This window comes from Gymnoscopelus microlampas (assembly GCF_963454915.1).
Source record: "Gymnoscopelus microlampas genome assembly, chromosome: 19".
In the NCBI taxonomy this organism is placed as follows: Eukaryota; Metazoa; Chordata; class Actinopteri; order Myctophiformes; family Myctophidae; genus Gymnoscopelus; species Gymnoscopelus microlampas.
In genome coordinates this window covers 38,689,765-38,716,462 of record NC_139956.1, presented here as the reverse complement: position 1 = coordinate 38,716,462, position 26,698 = coordinate 38,689,765, and the positions used below count along the sequence as shown (strand labels likewise).

The window sequence follows — 26,698 nt, the reverse complement described above, 5'->3', positions numbered from 1 at the left end:
TATAAAAAATAAAAATAAAAAACTTTTTTTAAATGTATTTTTTATGTTTATTTTGACAGGGTCAATACAAAAAACAGTGTATCAAGTTATAAAAACAAACAAAAGATATATTTGAATGGATCCGAGCACTCGATAGTAGATACATTGTTTTTTGTATAGTTTCTGTGAAAAATAAAATTGAAAAAAAAAAAAAATGTTATAAGTATGTATAAGTTTAACACATTGAGTGCCAAATGTGTGCCAAAAACGGTTATGACCGTTTTTGGGCAAATATATGAGAAGAAAAAAAAAACATTTTTTTTTTTTTTAACCTTCACAGCACCAGGAGATATGATTTTTCGAAGCTTTAGACTCCAATCCACTTCCTGGTTAACTTATGACTTCAAAAGCCTTTATCTCGGCTCCTGTGTACTTTTCTTTTTTAGTATGTATTTTTGACTATTTTCAACTGGCTGCAACTATGGAACGGATTACCGAATGTTTTTAATGTTTTTCCCCAGATTGTACGAGACCCCTGTGTGTGTAATGAGGGGATCACCGTGAGGACGGTGATCACTGAAAATATTTTGTGACTACTTGAAAAAGGTCCAAAAATGGTTAAAATTCCAGGCACTGGAGGTACCCTGTTTTGAAAAACCCCTGGCACTCAATGTGTTAATAATAATAATATTCAAATATATTCGAATATCTGCCAATTTTTAAGACCAATATTCGAATATCATTTCTGAGGAACGTTGACTGCCCTAATGTGTGTACACCAACCTTCTGCGGCGGGGCCTTCTTGCCACTGGTGCTGACCAGGTGACAGTTGGTCTTCAGCCAGGTGAGGTCCTGCAGCAGCCTCTGGGCGGCGGGGCCGTGCTCGTGGGGCAGGTAGTGGAGGCCCACCAGCAGACGCACCTGGGACTCGCTTAGCAGGCCCTTCCCGCCGCACACGCCCCGACCCTGGGCCTTCGGTCTGGGGACTACCCCTCCTCCTGCCGGAAGAGCGGGAGTTGCCCCCGGCCTCCAACCTGCAGTGGTGGAAAGTTACTATTAACCCATTCTATCCGGTGAACGCATCTGTGTCATTTTAGATGCTAATAGCTAATAACCATTATTTTATACTTTGGCTATTCAAAAATAGCAGATATACAAGCTCATAGCGCGGCACCGAGTGCCGCGCTATGAGCTTGTAGATCTGCTATTTTTGGGCAAATCTTTGAATAAATATATTTTTTAAAGAGAACATTAAGTAACTCAAATCTTTGCTTCTGGGGGTCCCTGGAAATGAATATGTTGAGATGGGGGTCGGCGGCCAAATACATATAATTTTGGGCGTCCTTGACATGAAAAACTTTGAGCACCAACATATTATTGCAACATACGTTTTTCCAGAAACCTATTTTAGAAGACATTTGTAGATGCATTCCCGGATTGAGTTGAAGTACATTTACTCTGGTTATATAATTTTTCAAGCAACTTTTGCTTTACTTGATATAGAGTTCTTGTATGCTTTATGCCACTTCAAGTATTTGAAAAACTTGAGTTACTAGTTACTTTGAAAATGTCACAATAGCCGATCTACAGTACAAGCTCACAATGCTTCATGATGCGACGCATTATGAGCATGTAGATAGAAGTATAGAAATGTAAGATGAGAAATATGATTCAGGAATTAGCATTCTGCAGTATGCATTTTGCTATTGCTACTGTAAGTATATTTTTGCTGCTAATACTTTTGTACTTTGACTACAAGAGTTTGACTACAAAAGGGAGCTTGGGTGGCGCAGTGGTAAAGTCCCTGCCCAACACCACAGAGGTTGTGGGTTTGAATCCACTGTGTGGGGAGGAATAAATTGCCATAACGACTAAATTGGTGGGAAAAAGTTTTTTTTTTTTGGCTACCCTAAATAAAAAAAAATAAAATAAAAAAATGAGTGCAGACTTTTATAGCCTGGTTCCAAACCATAGACCCCGCCCACTCTCTGAGTGGACTGCCTCTTGGTCTGGTGTTGAAATGTGAGCCTATAGGATATCTTCGATACCCCCCAGTACCGTCCAATGAGAGTCGGAGGTGGGGGTGGGTCTAACGACAAACCAATCAGCGAATATCTGCTAAAACAAGCTGTGCGATGACGTCAGATGTAGGCGGATCCGTGGAGCTCTTGTGATTGGTTTTGGCAAATTCGAATCCCCTCCCCCTTGCAATCGCCGACACTGCAGCCAATTTCAGACTGAAGCTCCAACGCAGCTTCAGGCTGATAATCAGGCTAAGACTTTTTAGCCTACTTGTAACATTGTTTTACACTGGGGTTTTCCTGCGTTTACTGTGGTAAAAGTACCAATAATACAGTATTGGTAGCAAGTCAGAAATCGGAGTACAGGGCCTCTCTGTGTGGAGTTTGCATGTTCTCCCCGTGTTCCCTAGGGTAGATACCCTCACAAAAACATGCAGTAATCCTGGTCACTATACTGCCTCCCCCTGGCCAGCCGGGGCGCCTGATGGAGGGGAAAGGAACTGGTTAGAATAATGTGTTCCTTCCACGCGCTACGTCCAACCAGGGAAACTCTCCCCTGTCAGGTGACAAGAAGGTCAGTTGGTTCTTATGCATTGAATGAGGCATGAGCTCGGCCCTGGCCTCCCTAGGTTGGCAGAGGGAAGGTAGTGCCCAGGATTACATAGACAATTGGCACTGGGTGTAAAAAATAGGACCAGGAGACCTGGTACTGCCAGACCCCTAGTGGTTGAAGGAAAAGAGGGACAAAATAGGGACAAAAGAGGTCTCTGTATGTGTCTGTCTGTGTCCCTTTTATGCCCATATAAGGACAAAAGAGGGACAAAAGAGGGACGAAAGAGGGACGAAAGAGGGACGAAAGAGGGACGAAAGAGGGACAAAAGAGATCTCTGTATGTGTCTGTCTGCGTCCCTTTTATGCCCATATATGGACAAAAGAGGGACAAAAGAGGGACAGACAAAGCCTCATGTAGGCCGACCCTCTGGGTCTGGCAAATAGGGTTACAAAATCAAGGGATAAAGAAAAAAATCGGAGTACATTCTTCCCTCCACTGACAACCTGGAGCTTGATGGTTGGACGGCTGGCCAGGCCGTTGAGGTCTGTTGTTCTCCTCGTCTCCCCCTCCTCCCTGCTGCTGCTCCCCCGTAGCGGGCGGCGGCGGATCTTTGGCCGGCGAAGACGGAGGGGAACTGGAGGTCAGGGGGAAGACGGGGAGGGGCTTGGCCAGGGCCGAGGAGCCTCTTGCCGGGGGAGGGCCGTCGGCCCTGTCGGGGGTCTTGCTGCGGGCGCTGGAGGCACCGGAGGAGCGACCTGCAGGGAGGAGAATAGCATTGGTTCTCAAAGTAAGTGGGGTCCGGGGGGACCCCCAGGGGTCCTTGGGGGGATTCCAGGGGGTCCCCTGCAAAATGTGTTAATATAGCATCACAATAGTTTTAACTTTTAAACTTTGGCTATTCAAAAATAGCAGATATACAAGCTCATAGTGCGGCACCGAGTGCCGTACTATGAGCTTGTAGATCTGCTATTTTTGAAAAATCGTAAAAAAAAAATCTAAGCTTTGAATATATATTCTTTAAAGTGAACATTTGTCACTCAAATCTTTGCTTCTTGGGGTCCCTGTAAAAAAACTATTTGAGATGGGGGTCCGCGGCTAAATACATATAATTTTGAGGGTCCTTGACATGAAAATGTTTGAGAACCACTGGTTTATAGGACAAACGCTTTAATGTCAAGGACCCCCATGACTCTTAGAGTGTACAATTGGAACCAAATTCCTCTAGGTCAGCTGTCTTCAATGTTATTCAGGCCAAGGACCCCTTAACTGAGAGAGAGATGAAGCAGGGACCCCCACTACTTGTTGTAATAAAAAGTGTTGCTGATTAAACTTTTTCATAGTTCTCACGAATGATTCTAGACTTGTTTTACAGCACTGTCATCAGTGCAAATAATGTTTGCACTGGTGACAAATACATGTTTTTAGTTTGTTTTTTATACATTAGCTTCTCTATTAATTCATATTACTAAACTTGACCGTTTGACTCTGTACTTGGTTAGCTTTTTTCCCTCTACACCAAACATCTTTGCCAAAAATAGCAAAGAGGTTGACCATGTTGTTTTTATGTTTGTAAAGCACTTTGTCACACTGTTTTCAAAAAGCACTTCAAAAAGCGTATTATTATTATTTTTATAAAGGTCCATTTGGTTCCATTTGTACACTCTTAGAGTTACAAACCTGTAACCCCCTCAAGGGACCACACACACACACACACACACACACACACACACACACACACACACACACACACACACAAACGGTACCTGGTTGTAATGGCTGGTTGAGTTCTTCCATCCAGTCGTGTAGTGCAGACGACATAGCTCTGTCAGGACAGTACTCTGATGACTCATCTAGAACACACACACGCACACGCACACACACACACACACACACACACACACAGTCAGTCAGCCGGCGTCAAGAACATTATACTGTACTCTAATCCTAACCACTCCAAACTCCTCTATCCTGGAATTTGTCTAGGAAGCAGTCACCAGTGACCACTTTTTCTGGGCTGTTCTATTCTCATAGGAACAATGACACGCACGCACGCACGCACGCACACACACACACACACACACACACACACACACACACACACACACACACACACACACACACACACACACACACACACACACACACACATTAATCCAATCACTATCGCTTTCTCATAACTGACATTTCTGCCATTGCAGCCCACTTCAAGGCCATCGGCAGTCTCATTATCTCTTAGCATTCTATCTTTTGAGCTCTCTCTCTCCTTCCTTCGCCAGACATTAAGAGTGGTTTATAGTTCGTTCTCATGCCTCCAATCTATTTTTCATCAGTTGATCTAACCGGCCCCTTATAACATGCAGACTATGATAGTGTAGTGCAGTGGTTCCCAAACATTTTAGCTGGAGGCCCAAAAGAGGGTCCCGATATCGTGATATGACTCTGAGATTTTGGATATCTTAATAGCGTGATTTGGCATAAGTGTTGTCTTTTCCTGGTTCTCACGTGATCCCTATTTTATCTGTTTAAACCTTTTTATTTTTCTCGAAAATAGCACCAAAAAAGAAATAGCCTATCCACAAGTTTGTAGGTCTGCTATTTTTGTTATTTCAGAACATCACAATACGATATTATCATCACAATATCAATATTGAGATATTTGGTCAAACATATTTAGATTTTGTGCCATGACACCAAGCACTATAATATATCATCACATAGTTTACTAGTTTAATCTCTTCATCTACCCACCTCCCCCCTCTCTCTCTCTCTCTCTCTCTCTCTCTCTCTCTCTCTCTCTCTCTCTCTCTCTCTCTCTCTCTCTCTCTCTCTCTCTCTCTCTCTCTCTCTCTCTCTCTCTCTCTCTCTCTCTCTCTCTCTCTCTCTCTCTCTCTCTCTCTCTCTGGGTTATGTTGTGTAATACCTTCACATTACATGAAGCCAACATGCATATTAAATGTATGCCAACACGGCATGACGCCAACGTTAACACAGACTGCTATAGGAGCTGTACAAAGCACACTGTATATTCAGAGCACAGTGAATAGTGTTGCATGTGAACGTTGTGGTTCCTCTGTGATTGAATTCAACATTATTAATCCCACCGGACCGGACTATTTTTTCCCCCTCTACTACGACAACCCTGTGTGTGTGTAATGAGACGATCTCCGTGAGGACGGCAGTCAAGTATAATATTACATGGTTTTTCAAAGGTACAAAGGTACGTTTTTCGCTGGCAAGGTGACGGTAGACAGATTAATTAATAGGCTCTATGCACAGCAGCCATATTATCACTTCCTTCACAGGTGTTACCAATGATACTAATCATTGGTAACATAAATGGAACCCCCATAAATGGAACCAAATGTACCCTTACGGGTCCATTTGGTTCCATTTGTACACTCTCAGAGTTACACACCTGTAATGGGCCATTTTGGAAGCCCATGAGGGTCCCTGGACCCCAACTGTCCAGGGACCCTCATGTGACCCCGCATGTGAAAAAATCACATGCGGCCTCCCCCAGGGGACGTTGCTAGGACCTTGGATTTTTATAGCGTACATCAACGGAGCAGCTAAAGATGCAACGGCCAAGCGCTGGAAGTTTGTGGACGACCTCAATCTCTTGGAGGTGCGCTCACTGAACGCTCCATCCATCATCCAGCAGGACCTCGCTGATTTGGAGAGGTGGTCCTCCGAGAGAAAAATGGTGCTGCACCCAAAGAAGTGCAAAGTATTGCACTTCTTCACAACAAAATCCCCCCCTACATTCCCAAATCTAACAATAAACGACCTCGAACTCCAGAAAGTCTCAACCCTGAAGATCCTAGGAATCTATATCCAGTCCAACCTGAAATGGTCCGAACAGGTGGACCATCTCTGTAAAACAGCCAGCCAGCGGTTGTTTCTCCTCAGACGCCTGAAAAACTCATCCCACCAGACGATCTCACCTCCATATTCACAATCTACATACGACCAACCTTGGAGTATGCCGCTCCAGTCTGGCACTCAGGCCTTACTGGCGTTCAATCAAAGGCCATCGAGAGGGTCCAACGCAGGGCGGTGCGGATTATCTTGGGCAGGGATTTTACATCTTACAGGAATGCCTGTAGCCGCCTAGGACTCCCCTCCCTCAGCTCGCGGCGCGAGGACCTGACCAGGGCGTTTGCGACCTCCCTCAGACAGTCTGACCACTTTAGGAGCTGGCTTCCACCTGAGCGAGGTGAAATAAGCCAACGCCAAACCCGCTCCTTAAATGACCTAGACCTGGCCTTCTGCACAACAGAGCGGTACAAAAAAAGTGCCATCCCCTACATGATCAGACTTTTAAATAATTAACTTGACTGTATGTTTGTTGTTTGTTTGCCCTTTTATGCTTTTATTTGTAACGATGTACCCACAATTCAATCTTTGATTCAATCTATGATTTTATCTATGATTGCTACTTGTACATCCCCTTTTATTCTCAAATAAAAACCGTTTACTAACTGTAGACCCACTGGTGTAACAGAGTGTTTCCAGTGGGCCAACAGCACCCTGACTCTGTTTGACCAGAATGGAACAGAGCCTTCATTAGTATCATTGGTAACAATTGTGAATGTCTTCATAATATGGCTGCTGTGAAGGAGTTAAAATTGGCTAATGGGAGGGCGGCTTTACCCCCAAACCCCCGGCCTCCCTCCCTCCCTCCTTCCTTCCATCACCTTTCCTCTCCTCCCTGCCGGACCGGTACCAGGTCCCCAGGGTGTGCAGGGGGATGTAGTTGGCCTCGAACTCGCAGTTGGGGTTGAGCAGCAGGCCCCTCAGCTGGCCCGCCAGGCGGGCCTCGCGGCCCTTGAAGGGCCCCAGGAAGAGACGCCGGGAGTCGTAGTCGTTGGCGTGCAGGTTGTCCCAGATGACGGGCGGACGCCGCAGCACCGACTCCACCTCGGCCAGGCCGTCCACCGACAGCTTCCTGGAGATCACCTTACTGCCTGGGGGAGGGAGGGACAGACAGGACAGACAGAGAGACAGACAGGACAGGCAGACAGGCAGGCAGGAGACAAGCAGAAAGGGACTGTTATTATAGCGGCAGTTGATCGAACCAATCGATGTCATCGATTATTTTACCCATTAAGAACTGGAACGCATCTGTGTTACTTTAGATTTCTTTGGCTATTCAAAAATAGCAGATCTACAAGCTCCTAGCGCGGCACTGAGTGCCGCGCTAGGAGCTTGTAGATCTGCTATTTTTTGAAAAATCTTGAAAACATATATATATTTTTTTTTTTTCAGAAAACTGTTAGGATTTAGAAAACGTTTTTAAGAATCACCTCAGGTCTTAATGGGTTAAAAAAGAATCGCAAATCAATAATGTAAAAATAAACGATTAATAATCGCTACCTAGTTTCACATGTTATCATAGGCGAGATAATATAAAATAAATATATACAAATAATGAAATAGCCGATCTACAAGCTCACAACATGTCGCGATGTGACGCGTTGCAGAGCTTGTAGATGGGCTATTCTCACTCATTTTGCACTACATCGTTATGTGACGAAGTATAAAAAAAACACTTAGGCGGTTAATAGATTGATTGGTATCTAAAAAATAAAAAATATATATATTTTGAAGTGCTTCTCGATTATTCGTTCAATGTGCCAACCCAGTTGTACATCTGCTATGTGTTTAAATGCTTGAATAATTAAAAAAATAAATAAACACAAATCTTCTCTTATGGGGGTCCCTGGCACAAGACATTTTTAGATGGGGGGGGGGGGGTCAGCCAAATATACTGTATATCACTATTGGTTTAGAAGGCATTTTGTGGAATAGGACTCAGGTGTTGGGTTCACTATTGTGCTGCCTCTGGGCGACTGAAATTCCCCTGCAGGATCAATAAAGGTATATATATATCCAATCCATCTATTTTGAAGTGCTTCTCTATTATTCGTTCGATCAAAAGTAGTAATCCATAGAATAATCGGTAAACGCTAAGAAAATAATCAATAGCTACAGCCCTGAGCCCTGGAAGTCAGCGTGGAGATTAGATTGGTGATTTTATTTAGAGAATGCAAAGTCCTCGATTCAAGTAGTTGTCTTCTGCTCCATACTGTATGGAGGATGACTAAGGCTCCTTTTAGTCTTTGAAGAGGACAATCTTCGATGATGTGCTTCATTATTCACACACAGCGGGACGTTAAGGGCTGCCGACCCAGTTGTAAAGGCTGGCCAAGCCCCCCGTGGCCTGTCCTTAATCTGTGGTGGGTTGACCACAGTCTCTTTGGGAGGTCAGACTCGGGTCCCATAGACATATACTGTATGTAGAGGCCACATTGGCCACTAGATAGAATGTCATGTCAAAGTCACCATATTATTGGTATGGGTAACTTGCCATAACGCCACAGCAAGAAATATGGGGGTCCGTAGCCCTAATGCATGTCAAACTGGTGGTCCTTCAAATTAAAATGGTTGAGATTCACTGCTAGAGCCGTAAAAAAAATCTTCTCTTATGGGGGTCCCTGGCATATCTTTTCAAATGGGGGTCCGCGGGCTAACAAGTGTCAATTTGGGGGTCCTTGACATGAAAAAGTTTGAGAACCACTGCACTACACAGTACAAACTCACTTTCGATCCCTGATAAACTGTCTGTTCTCAGCGCATAAGCCAAACTGCACACTTTGGGTGCTCATATCCCCCTACGGGTATGGTCTAGTAGTTATTTGAAAACTTTAGTTACTATACTGTAGATTTTGATTATTGTTACAAAACATAGAGTAACCACTTCAGCCCTACATACATTTCGGCCATTTGAAAATTGCAGATCTACAAGCTCACAATGCATTGCGATGCGACACATTGTGAGCTTGTAGATCTGCTATTTTCAAAAGATTTGTGTACATTTTATACATTTGAAAACATCCGATGCATGATGAGTACTTTCTACTTTTGGTACTTTAAGTACGTTTTGATACCAATACTTTTGTACTTTTAAGTGAATTTTGAATTCCGGACTTTTACTTGTAACAGTATTTCTACATCGCAGTATTGATACTTTTACTTATATATAAGTAAATATATAATATATACTAATATTAAACTCTATCACACTCTGGTCTAAGAATATGTTGGAAAACTGCACGCTCAGTGCCCCGATGTCTCGATGACGCGCCCGTTTGGGTTCTGTTTCCATGACGAGGCCTTCTGGGTTCTGTTTCGACGACGTGTTGTTTTGGTTTCTGTTTCAATGATGTGCCCTTTTGGGATTCAGTTTCGATGACGCGCCCTTTTGGGTTCACAAAAGGCTGAGCAGTCTGGCATTTGAGGAAGAGGAATCACTCATCTGGAACTCAGTTTATTAGGGCCCTAGAATGCATTTTCAGGCTGCAGTGGTGTACTGTACTTAAGTACTTAAGTACAGTTTTGAGGTACTTTTACTTTACTGGAGTATTTCCAATTGTCTATACTTTTACTTCTACTCCACTACATCTCAGAGGCAAATATTATACTTTTACTCCACTACAATTATTTGAAAACTTTAGTTACTACAGTAGTTACTTAGCAGATATAAATTATTACATTATAAAACATACTCTAGCCCTGTTTTATACCTAGGCTCACAACACGTTGTGATGCGTTGTGAGCTTGTAGATCTGCTATTTTCAAACATTTTAGTATTTTTACTTTTGGTTCTTTAAGTACATTTTGATACCAATACTTTTGTACTTTTCCTCAAGTATTTTTTTTATCCTGGACTTTTACTTGTAACAGAGTACTTCTACATTGCCGTATTGACACTGTTACTTAAAGGACAACTTTAGTTTTTTACAACCAAGTTTATATTTTAGCTTGTAATTAAAGTAAATAAAAGATGAGTGTTATTTTTTTTTCATGTACTGCTTTCTACAGTTTTGGCAATTTTTGCGATATTTTTTACAGTGGGCGGGGGCATTCTGTCCGGTGGCTAAATATGCCTTTTTTACACAATAAAAATGGTCTTTGATGGCCAGATGTGAGTTATTGGGGGTTAGAAGAGCTACTGTACATAATAATAAAGAAAACACCAGGTTATTGTGTAACATGTAACAACAATACATATTTAGCCACCGGACAGAATGCCCCTGCCCACTGTAAAAAAGAAAATTGCTAAAACTATAGAAAGCAGTACATTTTAAAATTTTAACACTCATATTTTATTTACTTTAATTACAATCTAAAACATAAACCTTGGTTGTAAAAAACTAAAGTTGTCCTAATGTAAAACATTTGAGAATAAAATGAAAATGCAAGAAGCGAACAGAACGAGAGTGGGCGATAGCATGCGTGTTGTTGTGAGCGTGCTAAATGTCATCTTGTCCATGTCCATCTGTGCGTGTGTGCGCCTGTGTGTGTGTGTGCGTGTGTGCTTGTGTGTGTGTGCGTGTGCGTGTGCGTGTGCGTGTGCGTGTGCACGTGTGTGTGTGTGTGTGTGCGTGTGTGTGTGTGTGCGGATGGGTGTGTGTGTGTGTGTGTGTGGGTGTGAGTATGTGCATGCCTACATACTGGTCCATCCATGTCTCACCTGTCCATATGACCGAAATGTTGAGCAGCAGGTCCTCTCCGACCGTTTGCAGATAGACAGACTTGGAAACGCTGGGCGAACACAGAGAAGCACAGTACTCTGTAGAGAGAGAGAGAGAGAGAGAGAGAGAGAGAGAGAGAGAGAGAGAAAAACAGAGACAGATGATAATCAGTCCCCCAGGTGACAGGTCACATGAACATACCCTCAAAGGTTATTATAGGACACCATAATAGGCTCTATGCACAGCAGCCATATTATCACTTCCTTCACAGGTGTTACTAATGATACTAATGAAGGCTCTGTTCCATTTAGTGTAACTCAGTGGTTTCCACGACCCCCATAACTCTGAGAGTGTACAAATAGAACCAAATGAACCCTTACGGGTCCATTTGGTTCCATTTGTACACTCTCAGAGTTACACACCCGTCAGGGGCCATTTGGAAGCCCATGAGGGTCCCTGGACCCCAACTTTAGACACACTGGTCTAGCAGAGTGTTTCCAGTGAGCCAACATGCACAATATCAGCACCCTGACTCTGTTTGACCAGAATGGAACAGAGCCTTCATTAGTATCATTGGCAACACCTGTGAATGTCTTCACAATATGGCTGCTGTGAATAGAGTCTATTCTCTACTGAGCCTTCTAGGGGAACCATGGGCAATATATTCTTGACCAATTACTGTGTTATGTTGAAATCCATTACCATTTATTTTTGGACTGGGTTACCACATGGGACCGTTACGGTACGGGCACACCAGAGTTTGATTGTGACTGTCTTTTTGCAATGCTTTTCAATGGGAACGGAGCGGAAAGCCGCACAATGGAAAGAAAAAGTATACCCTTAAGCCCTATTTTCCAAAGAATTCCAAACTTTCCCCCAGCAAATTACAGTATCCTATTATTTGTGTAGTGAATAGTGGATTGTGGATTGAAATGTGCATAAATTCACATTTTCCTTATGCTGATTTTCTGATTATTCTGTTAATGTTTGCAATAGATTTTAATAGAAACAACTATTGACTTGATTATGCACGCAAATTCTGAGGCCCTGACCTGAGGCCGATTCTACAAATACCTTCTAAATCAGCACTTCTCAAACTTTCAAGATTTAAAAAGAAAAAGTAAAAAAATAGCAGATGTACAAGCTCGCATCGCAGCACAAAGCTAAAATCTAAAAGCTAAAAAATCATGTGCTTTCCCGGTTTAAATGGGTTTAACTCCTTAAACCCTCTAGACTTAGTAAACTGAACCCGAGTCGGCTGACAGCTTGGACCGTTTTTCTCCATCTACACCAAATCTATATGCGGCCAAATATATATCACTACTGGTTTAGAAGGCATTTTGTAGAATCGGCCTCGGGTCTTGGGTTAACTGCTGTGCTGCCTCTGGGCGACTGAAATTCCCCTGCAGGATCAATAAAGGTCTATCCAATCCATCTATCTGGTTAAGTCATGATGGAACTAGTGCTATCATGGACTTCTTGTGTGAATTTGGAACACCTTTGTGGGACCGCCACAGGCCCAGGGGCCGGTTGCACGCATACCTGTTGGACAGAAGAGGAAGACGGGCGGTTCACCCAGGAACCGATAGAGCTCGTTGGCCACGGCGACCTGGGCGTGGGCGAATGAGGAGAAGGCCTCGCTGTCGGCCTGGCACATGGAGTGGTCGATGTCGTCGAACAGGATGGCGAACGCACGGCAACCTAAATCTGACACCTACAGAGAGAGAGAGAGGGGAGGGGAAGACATAAAGGAATAAACACACAGTTGTTTGGGTTGAGAGACATAAAGAGAGAAAGATAATAAAAAAAAATGCGAGTTGGTGCTTGAATATAAATCATATCATGTTGTGCAGGAGTGGTTCTCAAACATTTTGCTGTCAAGGACACCCAGATCGATAGGTATTAGGCCACAGACCCCCATTTGAAAAGGTTTTGTGCCAGTGAAGTGTTAGATTAATAGTACAGAATTACTAATGCATCTAGAATCTAGATCCTATTTTAGCTCATTCTGAACATTTTAGAAAGTATAACATATGGCTTAAGTGGTAAAACTGTCCCTTATTTTGCTGGGGACCGCCTGGAGCGTCCTCAATGACCACGCATGCATGGTTGTGTACTACTCACCTCTTCAGACTCCACCTTAGCCTGTAGCACTTGCTGTAGCGCTTGCCCTAGCCTTATAAAAATGGTTATAAAAATGTAATTTAGATAGCATGTTATGTAGACAGATGCCAGGTTCTTTTTAAGACTTGGCATCCTATCGTTTGTATAGTTTCAATGTGCATATATATATATATATTTGTGTTTACATTATAATATTTAGACTGATGATAGTGTTTTGGTTTACCTATGATCCTAGATTACTGAGACACTACACCGTCTCTATGTATTTGATGTATTACCTTGCGTTTGCGGTAAATCGCTCTGGATTAAGGGCGTCTGCTAAATTCCTAAATTGTACTGAGCTTGTGTATGCACACAGGCTTGGTTGTGTACCTGTCTGAGCTTGCGTTTGAGCAGCGTGAGGTCACAGGACGAGGAGAACACGATGTCTTGACCAGGAGACAGAGCGTACACAAACGTTAACCCTCTGGACTGAGCCTCCACGATCAGGGTACGCAACTGACCTGCAGAGGAGAGGAGAGGAGAGGAGAGGAGAGGAGAGGAGAGGAGAGGAGAGGAGAGGAGAGGAGAGGAGAGGAGAGGAGAGGACTCAAGGTTTACAGGGATACATTTTGACGATGTCCTTCCCTGCTTTTTCTCTCATGGATGGATGGATGGATGTGTGTGTGTGTGTGTGTGTGTGTGTGTGTGTGTGTGTGTGTGTGGGGGTGGGTGGGTGGGTGGGTGGATGCATGGATGGATGGATGGATGGATGCATGGATGGATGGATGGATGGATGGTACTCGTACCCTCCTCCTCAGGTGAGTAGACCTCCCTCCACAGCAGCCTGTGTTTCAGGTCATCCTTAGGACCGTACAGATATGTGTTCAACCCCCAACACTGCATCCTGCCAGAGAGAGAGAGAGAGAGAGAGAGAGAGAGAGAGAGAGAGAGAGAGAGAGAGAGAGAGAGAGAGAGAGAGAGAGAGAGAGAGATATTAACTGAAAAGGAGTATGAAAGAGTGGAGGTGCTGCTGTCCGTGGTGCTGAAGTTTCTCTAAATAGCCTAATGGGGCAGTATAGTGCAGAACTGGAGTGACACAGTGTGCCCAGGCAAATATAAGAGTAAACTTGAGTCGTGAGAATGACTACTGTAGCTGTTTTATAGATCCTGAACACAGATTGTGTCATCAAACGGAAGTTACACAACCGACCAACACACACACACTTGAGGTGCCAAGTGCGTGTGTCGGATCTCGTTGACACGTCTTTCGGAGCCCGGTTCTATTTTGGAGTGTCGACACCATCCAAAATGAGTCGGAGCAAAGCACATAAAGGTAACCCGTTTTTATTTTAAACTTGTGTCTCAGGCTACTGTGCTGTACCGTTCTAGAAACACAAGTCAGTTTATTATTATTCTTTTTTCATTAAATAGACCACTGGTTGTCAACGTTGGGTCCGGGGACCACGAGGGGGTCCAAATGGACCTTTACGGGTCTGCAACTCTGAGAGTGCACAAGATGGAACCAAACGCTGAGGACTTTACAGAGTAGATTGCGGTACTAGAGAGATAAAACAATGGTATATCAGATGGGGGTCCTGGAAATAGACCAGTGGTTCTCAACCTGTGGGTTAGGACCCCCAGGGGGATCGCCACATGGGGGTCATTTTCTGGTCCCAGGCTAGGGGGTCCCCAGGTGACAGTAAAAAATGTATAAAAAAAAAGGAACAAAAAGAAAAAAAGGGAAAAAGAAGAAAAAAGACCAGAAAGAAGCAAACACTGTGAAAATAGCAGATCTACAAGCTCACAACACCTCGGAACGTGCTTGTTGATCAGCTATTTTCAACAATATTTATCCGTGGAACCATGTCAGACTAAATGTAAGGCCTCTCAACTCCTACAATTCCACGTGCTTGTCTGGGTGGAGGGTCCCCAGTTCAAATATGATTATGTCGGGGGGGGTCCCCGGTTCAAATATGATTCTTCTTGGGGGTCGCGGCCTGAAAAGGACAATGGGAACAGGCGTAGTCACATAGAACTCGCGTCAATGATGCTTTCAGTGAGTCAAGGCCTTTAAAAGGTACACTGATTGACAATAACAGGATTACAAGGGAAGAGAGTGGTGGAAACGGAGGGGGACAGGGAGAAGATAGCTCCACCGTATCGATCCCGGGCTACCCACCACGGTCTCGTTTACAGGAAGTGATCTCATGAATTATAAATAGAGCGTAGTACTATACCGTGGCACTGTAACAATATCTGTGTTGTTGGCACACGCACACACGCACACACACACACACACACACACACACACACACACACACACACACACACACACACACACACACACACACACACACACACACACACACACACACACACACACACACACACGCACGAGCGCAGGGACAGACTTCATACGTGTTCATAAGTTGTTAATTCATTCTTTTCCCTTCCTAGAAATGTAGTGGAATGAACATTATGTTTGTCTTTGTCATTATGTTTGTCTTTACATTGAATCCAACAACACAAATGCTCAAGTAAAGTATCAGACACTCACAGAATATACTAAAGTACAGCACTCAAGTGCATGTATTTCGTTACTGTCCACCATTGGCTCTCTCTATCAATCTGTCTTGTTCTCTCCATCATTGTCATTCTCTGGAGTTGGACCAACTCTGGTCTTTTTCTTGTCGTTTGTTGGTGGACTGTGTTCTTCTCCTCATTAATTATCATTTCCGGCACAGATGTGTGTGTGTGTGTGTGTGTGTGTGTGTGTGTGTGTGTGTGTGTGTGTGTGTGTGTGTGTGTGTGTGTGTGTGTGTGTGTGTGTGTGTGTGTGTGCACAAAGGCTGCCTGCAACCTATGTCCCCTAAACACACCAAATAATACACCCCCACACACACGCACGCGCGCGCACACGCAGACGTCACATTTATTCTTGGCCGTTTGGGACTGCACACCAAAAGGCTACACGGTTATGGCCAAAATTATTATCATGATTATTTTGGATCAATATTAAGATCACAATCATTTACCACAATTATTCTTTTTTTGTAGTTGCTTTTTACCCCCAATGTCATTATGCAAATTATTTCCTCCCCAAAACACATTCCTGTGCGTTGTCACTGCTGTCGTATCCTACTGACTCACCTGCCAGTGAGGAGCCCCCACCGGGAGGACGTAGAGCCTCCGTCCTACTCCTCCCGCCCAACACTCCCCGCTGACAGGTGCCGCCTCAGCCCGTAGGAGTATGTGCAATGACAAATATCACCCTCCCCGCCTGGCTTCCCTCTCCCTGAACACGAGCCTATTGTGTTCGTATAGATGCACAACAAAGCCGGATACACCACGGCGGATTGGAACCCCCAACCTCTGCAGTGGTGAGCAGGCACTTTGTCACTGTGCCACCCGAGCACCCTTAACTGTCTTCTTAATTGTCATGTAGTATATGCTATTATGTAATTGAGTGTGTGTGTGTGTGTGTGTGTGTGTGTGTGTGTGTGTGTGTGTGTGTGTGTGTGTGTGTGTGTGTGTGTGTGTGTGTGTGTGTGTGTGTGTGTGTGTGTGTGTGTGGACACCAGGAAGAGTAGCTGCTAATGGGGATCCAAATAAACAATAAACACAGACACACACAACACACACACACACACACACGCGCACACAACAAACACGCCTCCTCAGCCAAACTTATACAACACAGTATGAATTGTGGCCGTATTCTGCACACTTCAGTATAAAAGGAGAAACTGCATAGCAAACATCGCGAGTGTCCATTTGACTCTGAGAGGGTCTATTTTTACACTCTCTCAGACTTATTAAAAGAACAGAATTGTGCTGCGTACGCAGGTCAGCGAATAAAGCCGGAGCCCACACACACTCTGGAGTGCCAGCGCCTACATGGAAGAGGTCAAAGATTTAAAAGCAAAGCAAATGAAAACAACTAAAATAAATAAATAATAAAACTGGAGAGAAAAAAAGCCTTAGTCCTTCTGTAGTGATTGTTGTACTACGTATACAATGAAGGAAGACAAATGTCATTGCAGGATTATTAAAAGCCACGTGAACTCTAGTGTCCCTATTCTGGAGCTTATGTCTAAAATTATATATATGTGTGTACGCACGTGCGTGCGTGCGTGTGTGTGAGTGTGTCACATTGGAAAAGCTGTCAGATTGATAAATGTGCACTCGTATTTCGGGCAAGGCGGAGTGTGAGAATGTGTCATTTAGCGGCTGGAAATAAGTACAAAGCCATGTAGTCGGTTGCAAGCTCTTCACTCTCAACAGACCTCCATCTACTGGCAAGTGGCAGCTTTTTATGCTCACCTGAGCTAATGAGCCAGCTTGGACTATACCATTCAAAAGGGGTGCATTCTAAATATAGCATATCATAAATAGAGCATACATAAACATACAATACATACATAACACACCATAAATACTTTTACTTAACCCCCACAAGAATTTTAAAAGTATCACTTAACTATAAAAGCACTCTTTCCTCACTACTACAACAACCATAAGCAACTCTAAAACACATCACAACCCCCCTCTGCCATTCTGACTTGGTCCAGCCCCAATTATACTGGACAGAACAGCTCCACTTCAACAGTAAAGGCCTTCGCAGACAGGGTGCGATTAGTCAATCAGTTTTTACCGCATGCGAAAAGACGCACAAATCGAACTGGGTTCGATTGCAAAATCGGTGTGCATGAGGTCATTGAGAACCATGTGTTCATTTAAAAAATGATATTGTCCGTTTTTTCTGTGCGAAAAATCGCACCCTGTCTGCAAAGGCCTTAACTGTTAAGATTCCAATCATCACTCAACATTACCTATCTTACACTCCTGTACATATTGCACTCAAGTCTCTATTGCACTCATTCCATTATACACATTGCATTGCTCAGCCCATCCTGATTGCCACTAAACATTTGTCCCCAGTTGGAACGAATTAGCTGAGTGGCCAGCTCAACAAGACAGGAAACACATTCAAAATAAGCTAAGCTTGTGCGTAATTAACGGGTAGCGGTTAGTCCCAAGGGATAGCACAGGACCGAAGATAGGGCCCTTGGTGTAGAGGGGGAAAAGGACTGGGGTAGTTTAAACCATTGGGGGGACCCCGAAACGGTCAACTAATTATAGGATTTAAGTGGTTAAACCCTTACATCGGTTAGACTTTAAACGAGTAGTTCACCCCAAAAAAAAATCTTATTTTCTATCAATTACACACCCCATGAAGGCTTGAATTAATGGAGAGTTTTTAGTTTTTGTCAAGCCAATCATTTCTTGACCGGCAGAGTCTCTATCTAATCGATAGAAAAAAGGTCATTTTGGGGGTGAACTGTCCTTTTAAATCAGCCGATTGCGCACAAGGCAGTCTCTCTGCATCATTCACAGGGCAGAAAGAGTACCAATGGTATTGGTGGCAATGCTTCAAAACTGTGTCACCATTCCCAACAGGGACACGTACTGTTCGACTCATAATGTCATCCTTATATCATCAATCACACACATGTAATTGGTTTCCTAACGAATACAAAGCAAAGCCGTGGGGGGAATATGAGTATAGAAATGAGAACGGCATTCCTCTGTAAATGCAATCTTGGAGGTGATGGGACTGTATTAAAATGGTGTTTCATCCATGCTGGCTTTGTGGTTTATGAGGTATTGTATCTGCATGAACCTTAGTACAAGCTGTATTTGGAGTTATAATGGAGTAGAGAGTTGGAAAATATCTATTTTCCATGTAAATCTTCAATTTAACTACTATATGTTGTACAATGAATAGCAAAAAATAGCTGATCTACAAATAATAATACATCAGACTTATATAGCGCTTTTTTTTGTACCCAAAGTCGCTTTACAAAACAGCTTAAAAACGTTAAAAGGCTAAAAACAATAAGCTAAGACTAAGAAGAAGAAAGGGAGATTTGGTTTGGGTTAGGCAGGGAAAGCAAGTCTGAAAAGGTAGGTTTTGAGGGAGGCTTTGAACACGGCAAGAGTGGGGGCGGCTACAAGCTCACGATGCATTGCATTGTGACACGTTGTGTACTTGTAGAGCTGCTATTTTCACTATAAAAAAACAAACTCATTCATTAATCGGAAACGAGGCAAAAGTTGTTTGATTTTTTTTACGTGATTTTGATTTGAAGTTATATCGCCCAGCCTTACTATAGACAGTATCGTTCCTGTTATATCCATGGCTACAGTAAGTGCGCCTTTGGCTGAAAGATGAGTTCAACTGCAGAGGAGCCAGTCCATGTCAGTGGTTTCACTCAGGCTTGGCTGTAACTGAGGTAGAGGTGTGCGACTGGCTACCGGCCCAGAGCCACCATGTTGAAGTGGACAATATAACACAGCCATTCTGGTCAAGTTTAGTGCTAGGGTTCCCAACCTGTGTTTTGAGGGGGTCTCCACATGACAGTGAAGTGACATCTAAGGACTTTTAAGACCTTTTGTATACCTCAAAAACAAACTAAAAAAGAAAAAGACTATTACTGCACCAAAGGTAATCAACAAACTGTACAATAAAACATTGACCAAATTGTCAAATAATATAAGAAAGGGGCAGAAATTGTGACAATAGCAGATCTACAAGCCCCCATGCCCCGCAACGCAAGGCGTTGTGAGCTTGTAGACAAAAGTCCAACAAAATGGAGGGTCCCCAGTTCATACATGATTAATGTGGGGGGTCACGGCTTGAAAAGGTTGAGAACCACTGTACTAGACAACAGTAAGAAAGTAATATATATATATATATACACGCTGAGGAAGGCTTGACGCCGAAACACGTCCGTGTATGCTGTGACTGTGACTGTGACGTGCGTATATGAATTAAAAGTACCAGAAGGACTTCGGAGTGCTGGCTATTACTTTCTGACTGTGAACCTTTGTGAGCCGTGCACCCGTCAAACTGCCTTATATACAGACTGAGGGTGCTCGTTTTAGTTTTCTTCTATAGTAGGCCTACTAGACAACACCCACGCACATATGCACGCGCGCATACACGTACAGTACACACGTGCACGCATTCATCCACGCACACAAACACTAGCATAAACCTTGAATGGTTACTATTGCACTTCCCCTGTGTCAAACTACATATTGACTGGAATACACAGGCACTTTATAAGGTTTACTTCAGATTGTTACTTACCATTGAAAGAGAACTTTCCGTTGGTTCATAGACCAAGGCCTCCCATAGAAACCTGTAGGATGTACACACACACACACACACACACACACACACACACACACACACACACACACACACACACACACACACACACACACACACACACACACACACACATGTGCTCGCACGCACACATGCACGCACACAATCACACAAAGGGATTAGCAAGATAGCAAGAAAAGTGTGATTTATACTTTCACACCAGCGTCTCGCTCACCAAAAAGTAGCAAACCTGGCAAGCTCAGCTATTTTTGGTGCATGACACGGCACGCAATCAACCATAAATCAAGCAAAAGTTGGGTACACGAGAGAGAAACACATAAATTAGTGGATTCACTCCAGTAGCTAAACAGTCACTGATGCAAGAGATACAGTACAATCAAGATGTCATAAATGTGTGTCTCGCATTAAAATATATATTTTTTTCATTTGCAAAATAAAAGTGGTAACGGGTCAAGCCAAGAAGGAGCTAAGAGCCGCTTGGCATGAAACATCACCATTTTTGCAAATGAAGTAAGTACAGTAACTAAGTAAGTAGGTCAGAGTTGCTCATTGTCAGTATCAGCTGAGCAGTGAGGGAGCTTCTATCCCCAATGCACTAGACTCCTGGGAGATGCATGGATTACTGAGGTGAAGCACGTCAGCTGCCAGTACTTACTGCACGACTTAGTTACACAAGCGGTGCTACTCGTGCGCCGAGTTGGCGGTGCCTGGATCGAACCCAAATAATAGCAAAGATTGCCATTCTCCATGCCCACAATGCATAGTGATGCGTAGTGATGTTTAATGATGCGGGGTTTTTTTGCCTATAATGACATGCCCAAAATAGGGAAGCCAGGGTAAACCTATTAAAACCGGGAAAGCATCTGTCATTTTAGATTTAAGCGTCAGATATTCAAAAATAGAAGATCTACAAGCTCACTGCGCGTCACTTCGAGCTTATACATATGCAATTTTGGATCATTTTTGAAAAATCAAGTGTTTGACATTTTGATTAATTTTGAAATGTTTGACACAAATCTTCTCTTCTGGGGGTCCCTGACACAAAACAATTTCAGATGGGGGTCCACGGCCAAATATATCAATTTAGGGGTCCTCCATGGCACGGAAAAGTCTGAGAACAACTCATTTAGAAGGCATTTGTAGAATCGGCCTCAGGTCGATTGAGTTAGTTGAGTGCTAAGAAAACAAGTATGAGCTACAAAGTAACTACGCTAGCAAGTAGACATGAAACACAGCTTCTAGATCTATCTAAATAACATAATTAGGATCTTGAGCAAGTAAACAACATACATCTATCTAAATAACATACTTAGCATATTGAGCAAGTACTGTAAACAACATACATCTCTCTTTTTTAATTTCAAAGGCCCCCAGTTTCATTTCGTCGCTGTGGAGCAGAAACCTCTTTTCTCCATATGTTTGTGTTTTTTTTTTCTGTATATTAATGCCTTACTTGATCATGTACTACAGCAGGGGTCTTCAACAGGGGGTCCGGGACCCCTAGGGGGTCCTCAGAGTTACTATAGGGGGTCCGCCAAATCCTTTTGTGATAGGATTTTTTTATTTTACCTTAACCACTTGAACCCTAGCATCCCTTTTCTGAGGAGAACTTTAGCCAAAAATAGCAGATCTACAAGCTACAAGCAGATCTCTACGAGCTTGTAGATCGGCTATTTTTGGCAAAGAGGCTATAGGTGTAGAGGGAAAAAAGAGCAGACTAAGTTTTTAAAAAAAATCTTTAATCTGAAACACAATTTTATATAATGTAGAGTAGGGGGTCCCTGCTTCATCTCTCTCTCAGCTAGGGGGTCCTTGGCCTGAAACGTTGAAGACCCCTGTACTACAGCGTCATACAAAAGCGTCAAACGTAGCAGATCCACAAGCTCGACATTTGCACAATATGCACTAGGTCTAGTGCAGGACCCCTCTTTGATCCAATATTTTATCCCTGGGACCCGGCCAATCTTACACTGTAAAATCTGTGTTTATTTAACTCCAAATGGACCCGTAAGGGTCCATTTGGAGTTAAATAAACGGGTCTGTAAGTTACAGACCCGTGCGGGTCCATTTAAACCCCCTGGGGGTCCCTGGACCCTACGGTGAGCAACCGTGTACAGTACTTTACAGTGTGTGTGGCTACAACCATCTAGTAGCAGCTATTCGTGGAGCATGAGTCTGCTCCCTGCCGGATAGAGAACCGTGCTTCTTTCTCCAAATACACTCCTCGTCCACATGGGCTATTAATAGAAACGGGAGCATCTTCAGTAGCCCTCTAAATCCTTTGTGTTTCTCTGAATAGGTCCGCAGCGCGCGCTCTTGCGTGTGCGTGTGCGTGTGTGTGTGTGTCTGTCTGTGTGTGTACTGCTTTTACTATACTTGTGAGGGCCAACTGTCCCTCACAAGTCTAAGTAGAATTCGAGAAATTCAACCTTTTTCCCGGTCCTCACAAGATAAATGGTTGTTTTTTATGGTTTAATAAAGATTTGGGGAGATAGACTTGTAATTAGGGAAATGTCCAGGTTCAGGTTGGTAAGCATTGAGGGGTTAGTATATAGGGTTAGGAGTTCAGGTTAAGATTTAGGCATTTAGAGGTGATAGGTTTAGGAGTTAGGGTTGGAGTGGCTCGCCGATGCACGCACCGAAAATACTCTCTACTAGCTTGTATACAGTGTTGTGCAGTAACGAATTAAAAATAATATATTACTGTAATATTATTACTTTTCCCAGTAACGAGTAAAGTAAGGTATTATTCTGCCAAAACAGTAATATAATACCATATTACTCGGTCAAAAAAGGCCTCGTTACTCGTTACTGATGACGAGCGTCATTTTTTTTCTCATTCATTCATGTACTCTCTCCGTCTCTCGTAGAGGCAAGCTGTAGCAGCATGCAAAAATAGAGTAGATCTACAAGCTATCAACCTACTTCAACAGAGATGCTATATAGCTTGCAGATCTGTTCTTTTTAGCACGCAGCCTGCGCACAGTTATGACGTAGCGCATGACCCGTATGCGAGCGGCGCCGGTAACACACAGAAAGAAGAACACGAACACAAACACAAACACTGACAGCATGGCGGCGGATGGTGTTTACACTTTTCACGGCTGGAAATATTGACATTATTTTGAATATGTGGGTGTCAAAGATCCCAAGAATATTAATGTCCGTTGTAAACTTTGCGTGGGCAGAAAAATACTTTCCACAGCAAAAAATACAACGTCTAACCTGTTGAAGCATATCGAAACAATGCACAAGAATGTTACGCTGACCGAAACACCAGAGGTTCTCAAACTGTTTCATCTCAAGGACCCCCAAATTGACACTTATTAGCCCACGGACCCCCATTTCAAAAATATATGCCAGGGACCCCCATAAGAGAAGATTTTTCACTGCCAGGCAGTGCCAGCTACCAGTGATTCTCAACCATTTTAATTTCAAGAGGACCCCCAGTTTACATGCATTAGGCGACACCCATTTAATGGCATTTCTATCCCTGGGACCCCAATTTATATTGTAAAATCAATGTTAATTTAACTCTGAGAGTGTACAAATGGAACCAAATGGACCCGTCCATTTGGTTCCATTTGTACACTCAGAGTTACAGACCCACAAGGGTCCATTTGGTTCCTAACTATCCTCCATTTAGCTGGGGACCCCCTGGAACCCCCTCAGGTACCCCTGGGGGTCCCCGGACCCCACTTTGAGAACCAATGTTCTATTGTTCCATTAAATTGGATTCAGTTCTAAAAGGCTAAAAACTGTACACGTCTTTTCTTTTGCGGGGGGGCGCGGGGAAAGTAATATAAAGTAATATATAATATATTACCATTGATTCCAAGTAATAAGTAATATAATATTATTACTTTTCAAAGGAGTAATAAGTAATAAGTAACATATTACTCTCCTAAGTAATATGTGACAACACTGCTTGTATATCAGCTATTTGTGTTGCATGGCACCGCTGCGTAACTATACAGTATGACTCAGGCTTAAAGGTTTATAGGTTAAGTTTAATATGCCTCGAGGAAATTGTGGCATTAATACAATTGACGTCCGAAAATGTTATGGCCTCACAAATATAGTAAAACCAACATGTGTGGGGGGGGGGGGGGGGGATGGGGTATGGACTCCATTTACACTCATCAAGGATGTGTGTAAATGGGTCATTAGAAGGAAGTATTGTTCTTGTTTACTCCCAAGGCACATGATGCATGAATAAACACACGGCACTTGTTGTTGTTGTTGACGGCTGAGTGTGTGTGTGTGTGTGTGTGTGTGTGTGTGTGTGTGTGTGTGTGTGTGTGTGTGTCCTGCAGAGCAACACCCAGGCAGGCAGGCAGGCATGGAGAAATTAACCATGGCATGCCAACAAAGCCATAGTAATTACCCATACAATAACAAACCACTACCTGGGACTCGTGTGTGTGCGTGTGCGTGTGTGCGTGCGTGCGTGCGTGTGTACGTGCGTGCGTGCGTGCGTGCGTGCGTGTGCGAGCGCGCACACACACACACACGCACGTGCACATGTGTGAATGTAAAGGAATGTAGTATATTATGTAGGACACACACTCAAAAATAGCAGATCTACAAGCTCACAACGTGTTGCATTGTGAGTAGATCGGCTACGTTTTGCTACCTCTGACACTTGAATGACAAAGTATAGAAGGCATTCATTTATGAAAAAAACACAACTAATAATGAAAATATATGGAAGTATTACACGTCTGCCCGACAGCTACTATGTCTACCACTGTGACTGACGTGTGCTATACACATAAAACTGCCTTGCCTTGCCACGGTTGTCATCATTCACAACCACCATCCTTGTCTCTCCAACAATAGCTATATAGCTGCATCTTTCCGCCAACATCACGTCCTCATTACCAACCATCCATCCTCCTCATCACCATGCCAACCACACTATGCCGCCAATGCCTCCTACACCTAATAGTCACCGTCAGTCCCCACGGCTCGTGTTGTGTGACTGAGAAACGTTTCCATCGTCTGCTCTTTCTTTGGCTCTCCGCTTCAAGCTTGACTGATCATCACCCACCAGCTCCCTGTATTGTGCATCGTAAAAACCTGTTAGATCCCTTCTAACGTCAATGTTTATAGAAATCCTATTATAATATTTCTCTGGTCTGATATAATTGTCGAGAAAACGTCGGAAGAATCGTGTTTAAAAAAAGATATATATATAGGTCAAAGCGGTTGATGTATTCAGGAACATCTCCAGGGGAAAGAGACATCACATGATCAATGTCTCGGGGGGGGGGGGGGGGGGTTAGTTTATCACTGTGATTCTCAAGGTTTTTTTCATGACAAGGACCCCCATATTTGACATGCATTAGACCCCCATTTCAGATGATAATACAAATAATCATCAGTTAACATCAGTGTTCATTTAACTCTGAGAGTGTACAAATGGTTCCATTTGTACACTCTCAGAGTTACAGACCTGTATAAGGGTGACCCCCCCTGGACCCTATACGTCTTCTTACCTTCCACCACCCCACAAAGGAAGCGGTCTCTCTCCTCCATCCTATCCTCCTCCTGTGTCCAGCTCTGGTCCAGGGTAGAGCGAGGCAACACACAGCTCTTCCTCTCCGCTCTGTATAAAAGCTCAGATACTGAGGGAGGAGATGTGATGGTTCATGCCGCCTCTCTCTCTCTCTATCTCTCTCTTTCTCTGCTCTCTCTCTCTCTCTCTGCTCTCTCTTTGCTCTCTGCCTCTCTCTTTCTCTAATCTCTCTCTCTGCTCTCTCTTTGCTCTCTGCTCTCTCTTTGCTCTCTGCCTCTCTCTGCTCTCTCTCTCTCTCTGCCTCTCTCTTTCTCTGCTCTGTGCTCTGTGCTCTCTCTCTCTCTCTCTCTCTCTCTCTCTCTCTCTCTCTCTCTCTCTCTCTCTCTCTCTCTCTCTCTCTCTCTCTCTCTCTCTCTCTGGTGTGTGTGTGTGTGTGTGTGTGTGTGTGTGTGTGTGTGTGTGTGTGTGAGTGTGTGTGTGTGTGTGTGTGTGTGTGTGTGTGTGTGTGTGTGTAAGCGCGCGAGTGTGCGTTTCAATGCTGCGCAGGCGCTCTCGCTCGCTGCCAGGAAAAGCCAGTGGCAAAAATGTTTAAAGCAAAACGCCGCTCAAATAATCACTCCCAGTTTAATGAGATTAAAGACGTGGTGAAATAAATAAAAAATGTCAATGTGTGTGTATTTTTACATCAAAAGTCGCTAGAATTCGATTTTAATTACTTCCTGTGAACGCAAACGTTCTGCGTGATGAATAGACCCTTGTGAATTAGCCATGGTACAAAGCTGT

At 43.5% G+C, this 26,698-nt stretch overlaps 1 protein-coding gene across 1 annotated transcript in view; it reads right to left on the bottom strand.

Moving 5' to 3' along the window:
- The window catches only part of LOC311034512 (protein O-GlcNAcase), a gene marked incomplete at both ends in the record, with an annotated part of 37,274 nt that extends 11,339 nt beyond the window's left edge, over window positions 1-25,935 (bottom strand). The window contains 10 exons of the mRNA XM_084042391.1: window positions 763-1,013; window positions 3,054-3,308; window positions 4,317-4,403; window positions 7,251-7,520; window positions 11,090-11,188; window positions 12,633-12,804; window positions 13,587-13,717; window positions 14,003-14,100; window positions 20,353-20,404; window positions 25,896-25,935. Coding sequence (XP_083898517.1) covers window positions 763-1,013; window positions 3,054-3,308; window positions 4,317-4,403; window positions 7,251-7,520; window positions 11,090-11,188; window positions 12,633-12,804; window positions 13,587-13,717; window positions 14,003-14,100; window positions 20,353-20,404; window positions 25,896-25,935 — 1,455 coding nt within the window. The remainder of the gene's footprint in view (window positions 1-762; window positions 1,014-3,053; window positions 3,309-4,316; window positions 4,404-7,250; window positions 7,521-11,089; window positions 11,189-12,632; window positions 12,805-13,586; window positions 13,718-14,002; window positions 14,101-20,352; window positions 20,405-25,895) is intronic.
- Between the last annotated feature and the right edge of the window lie 763 nt (window positions 25,936-26,698).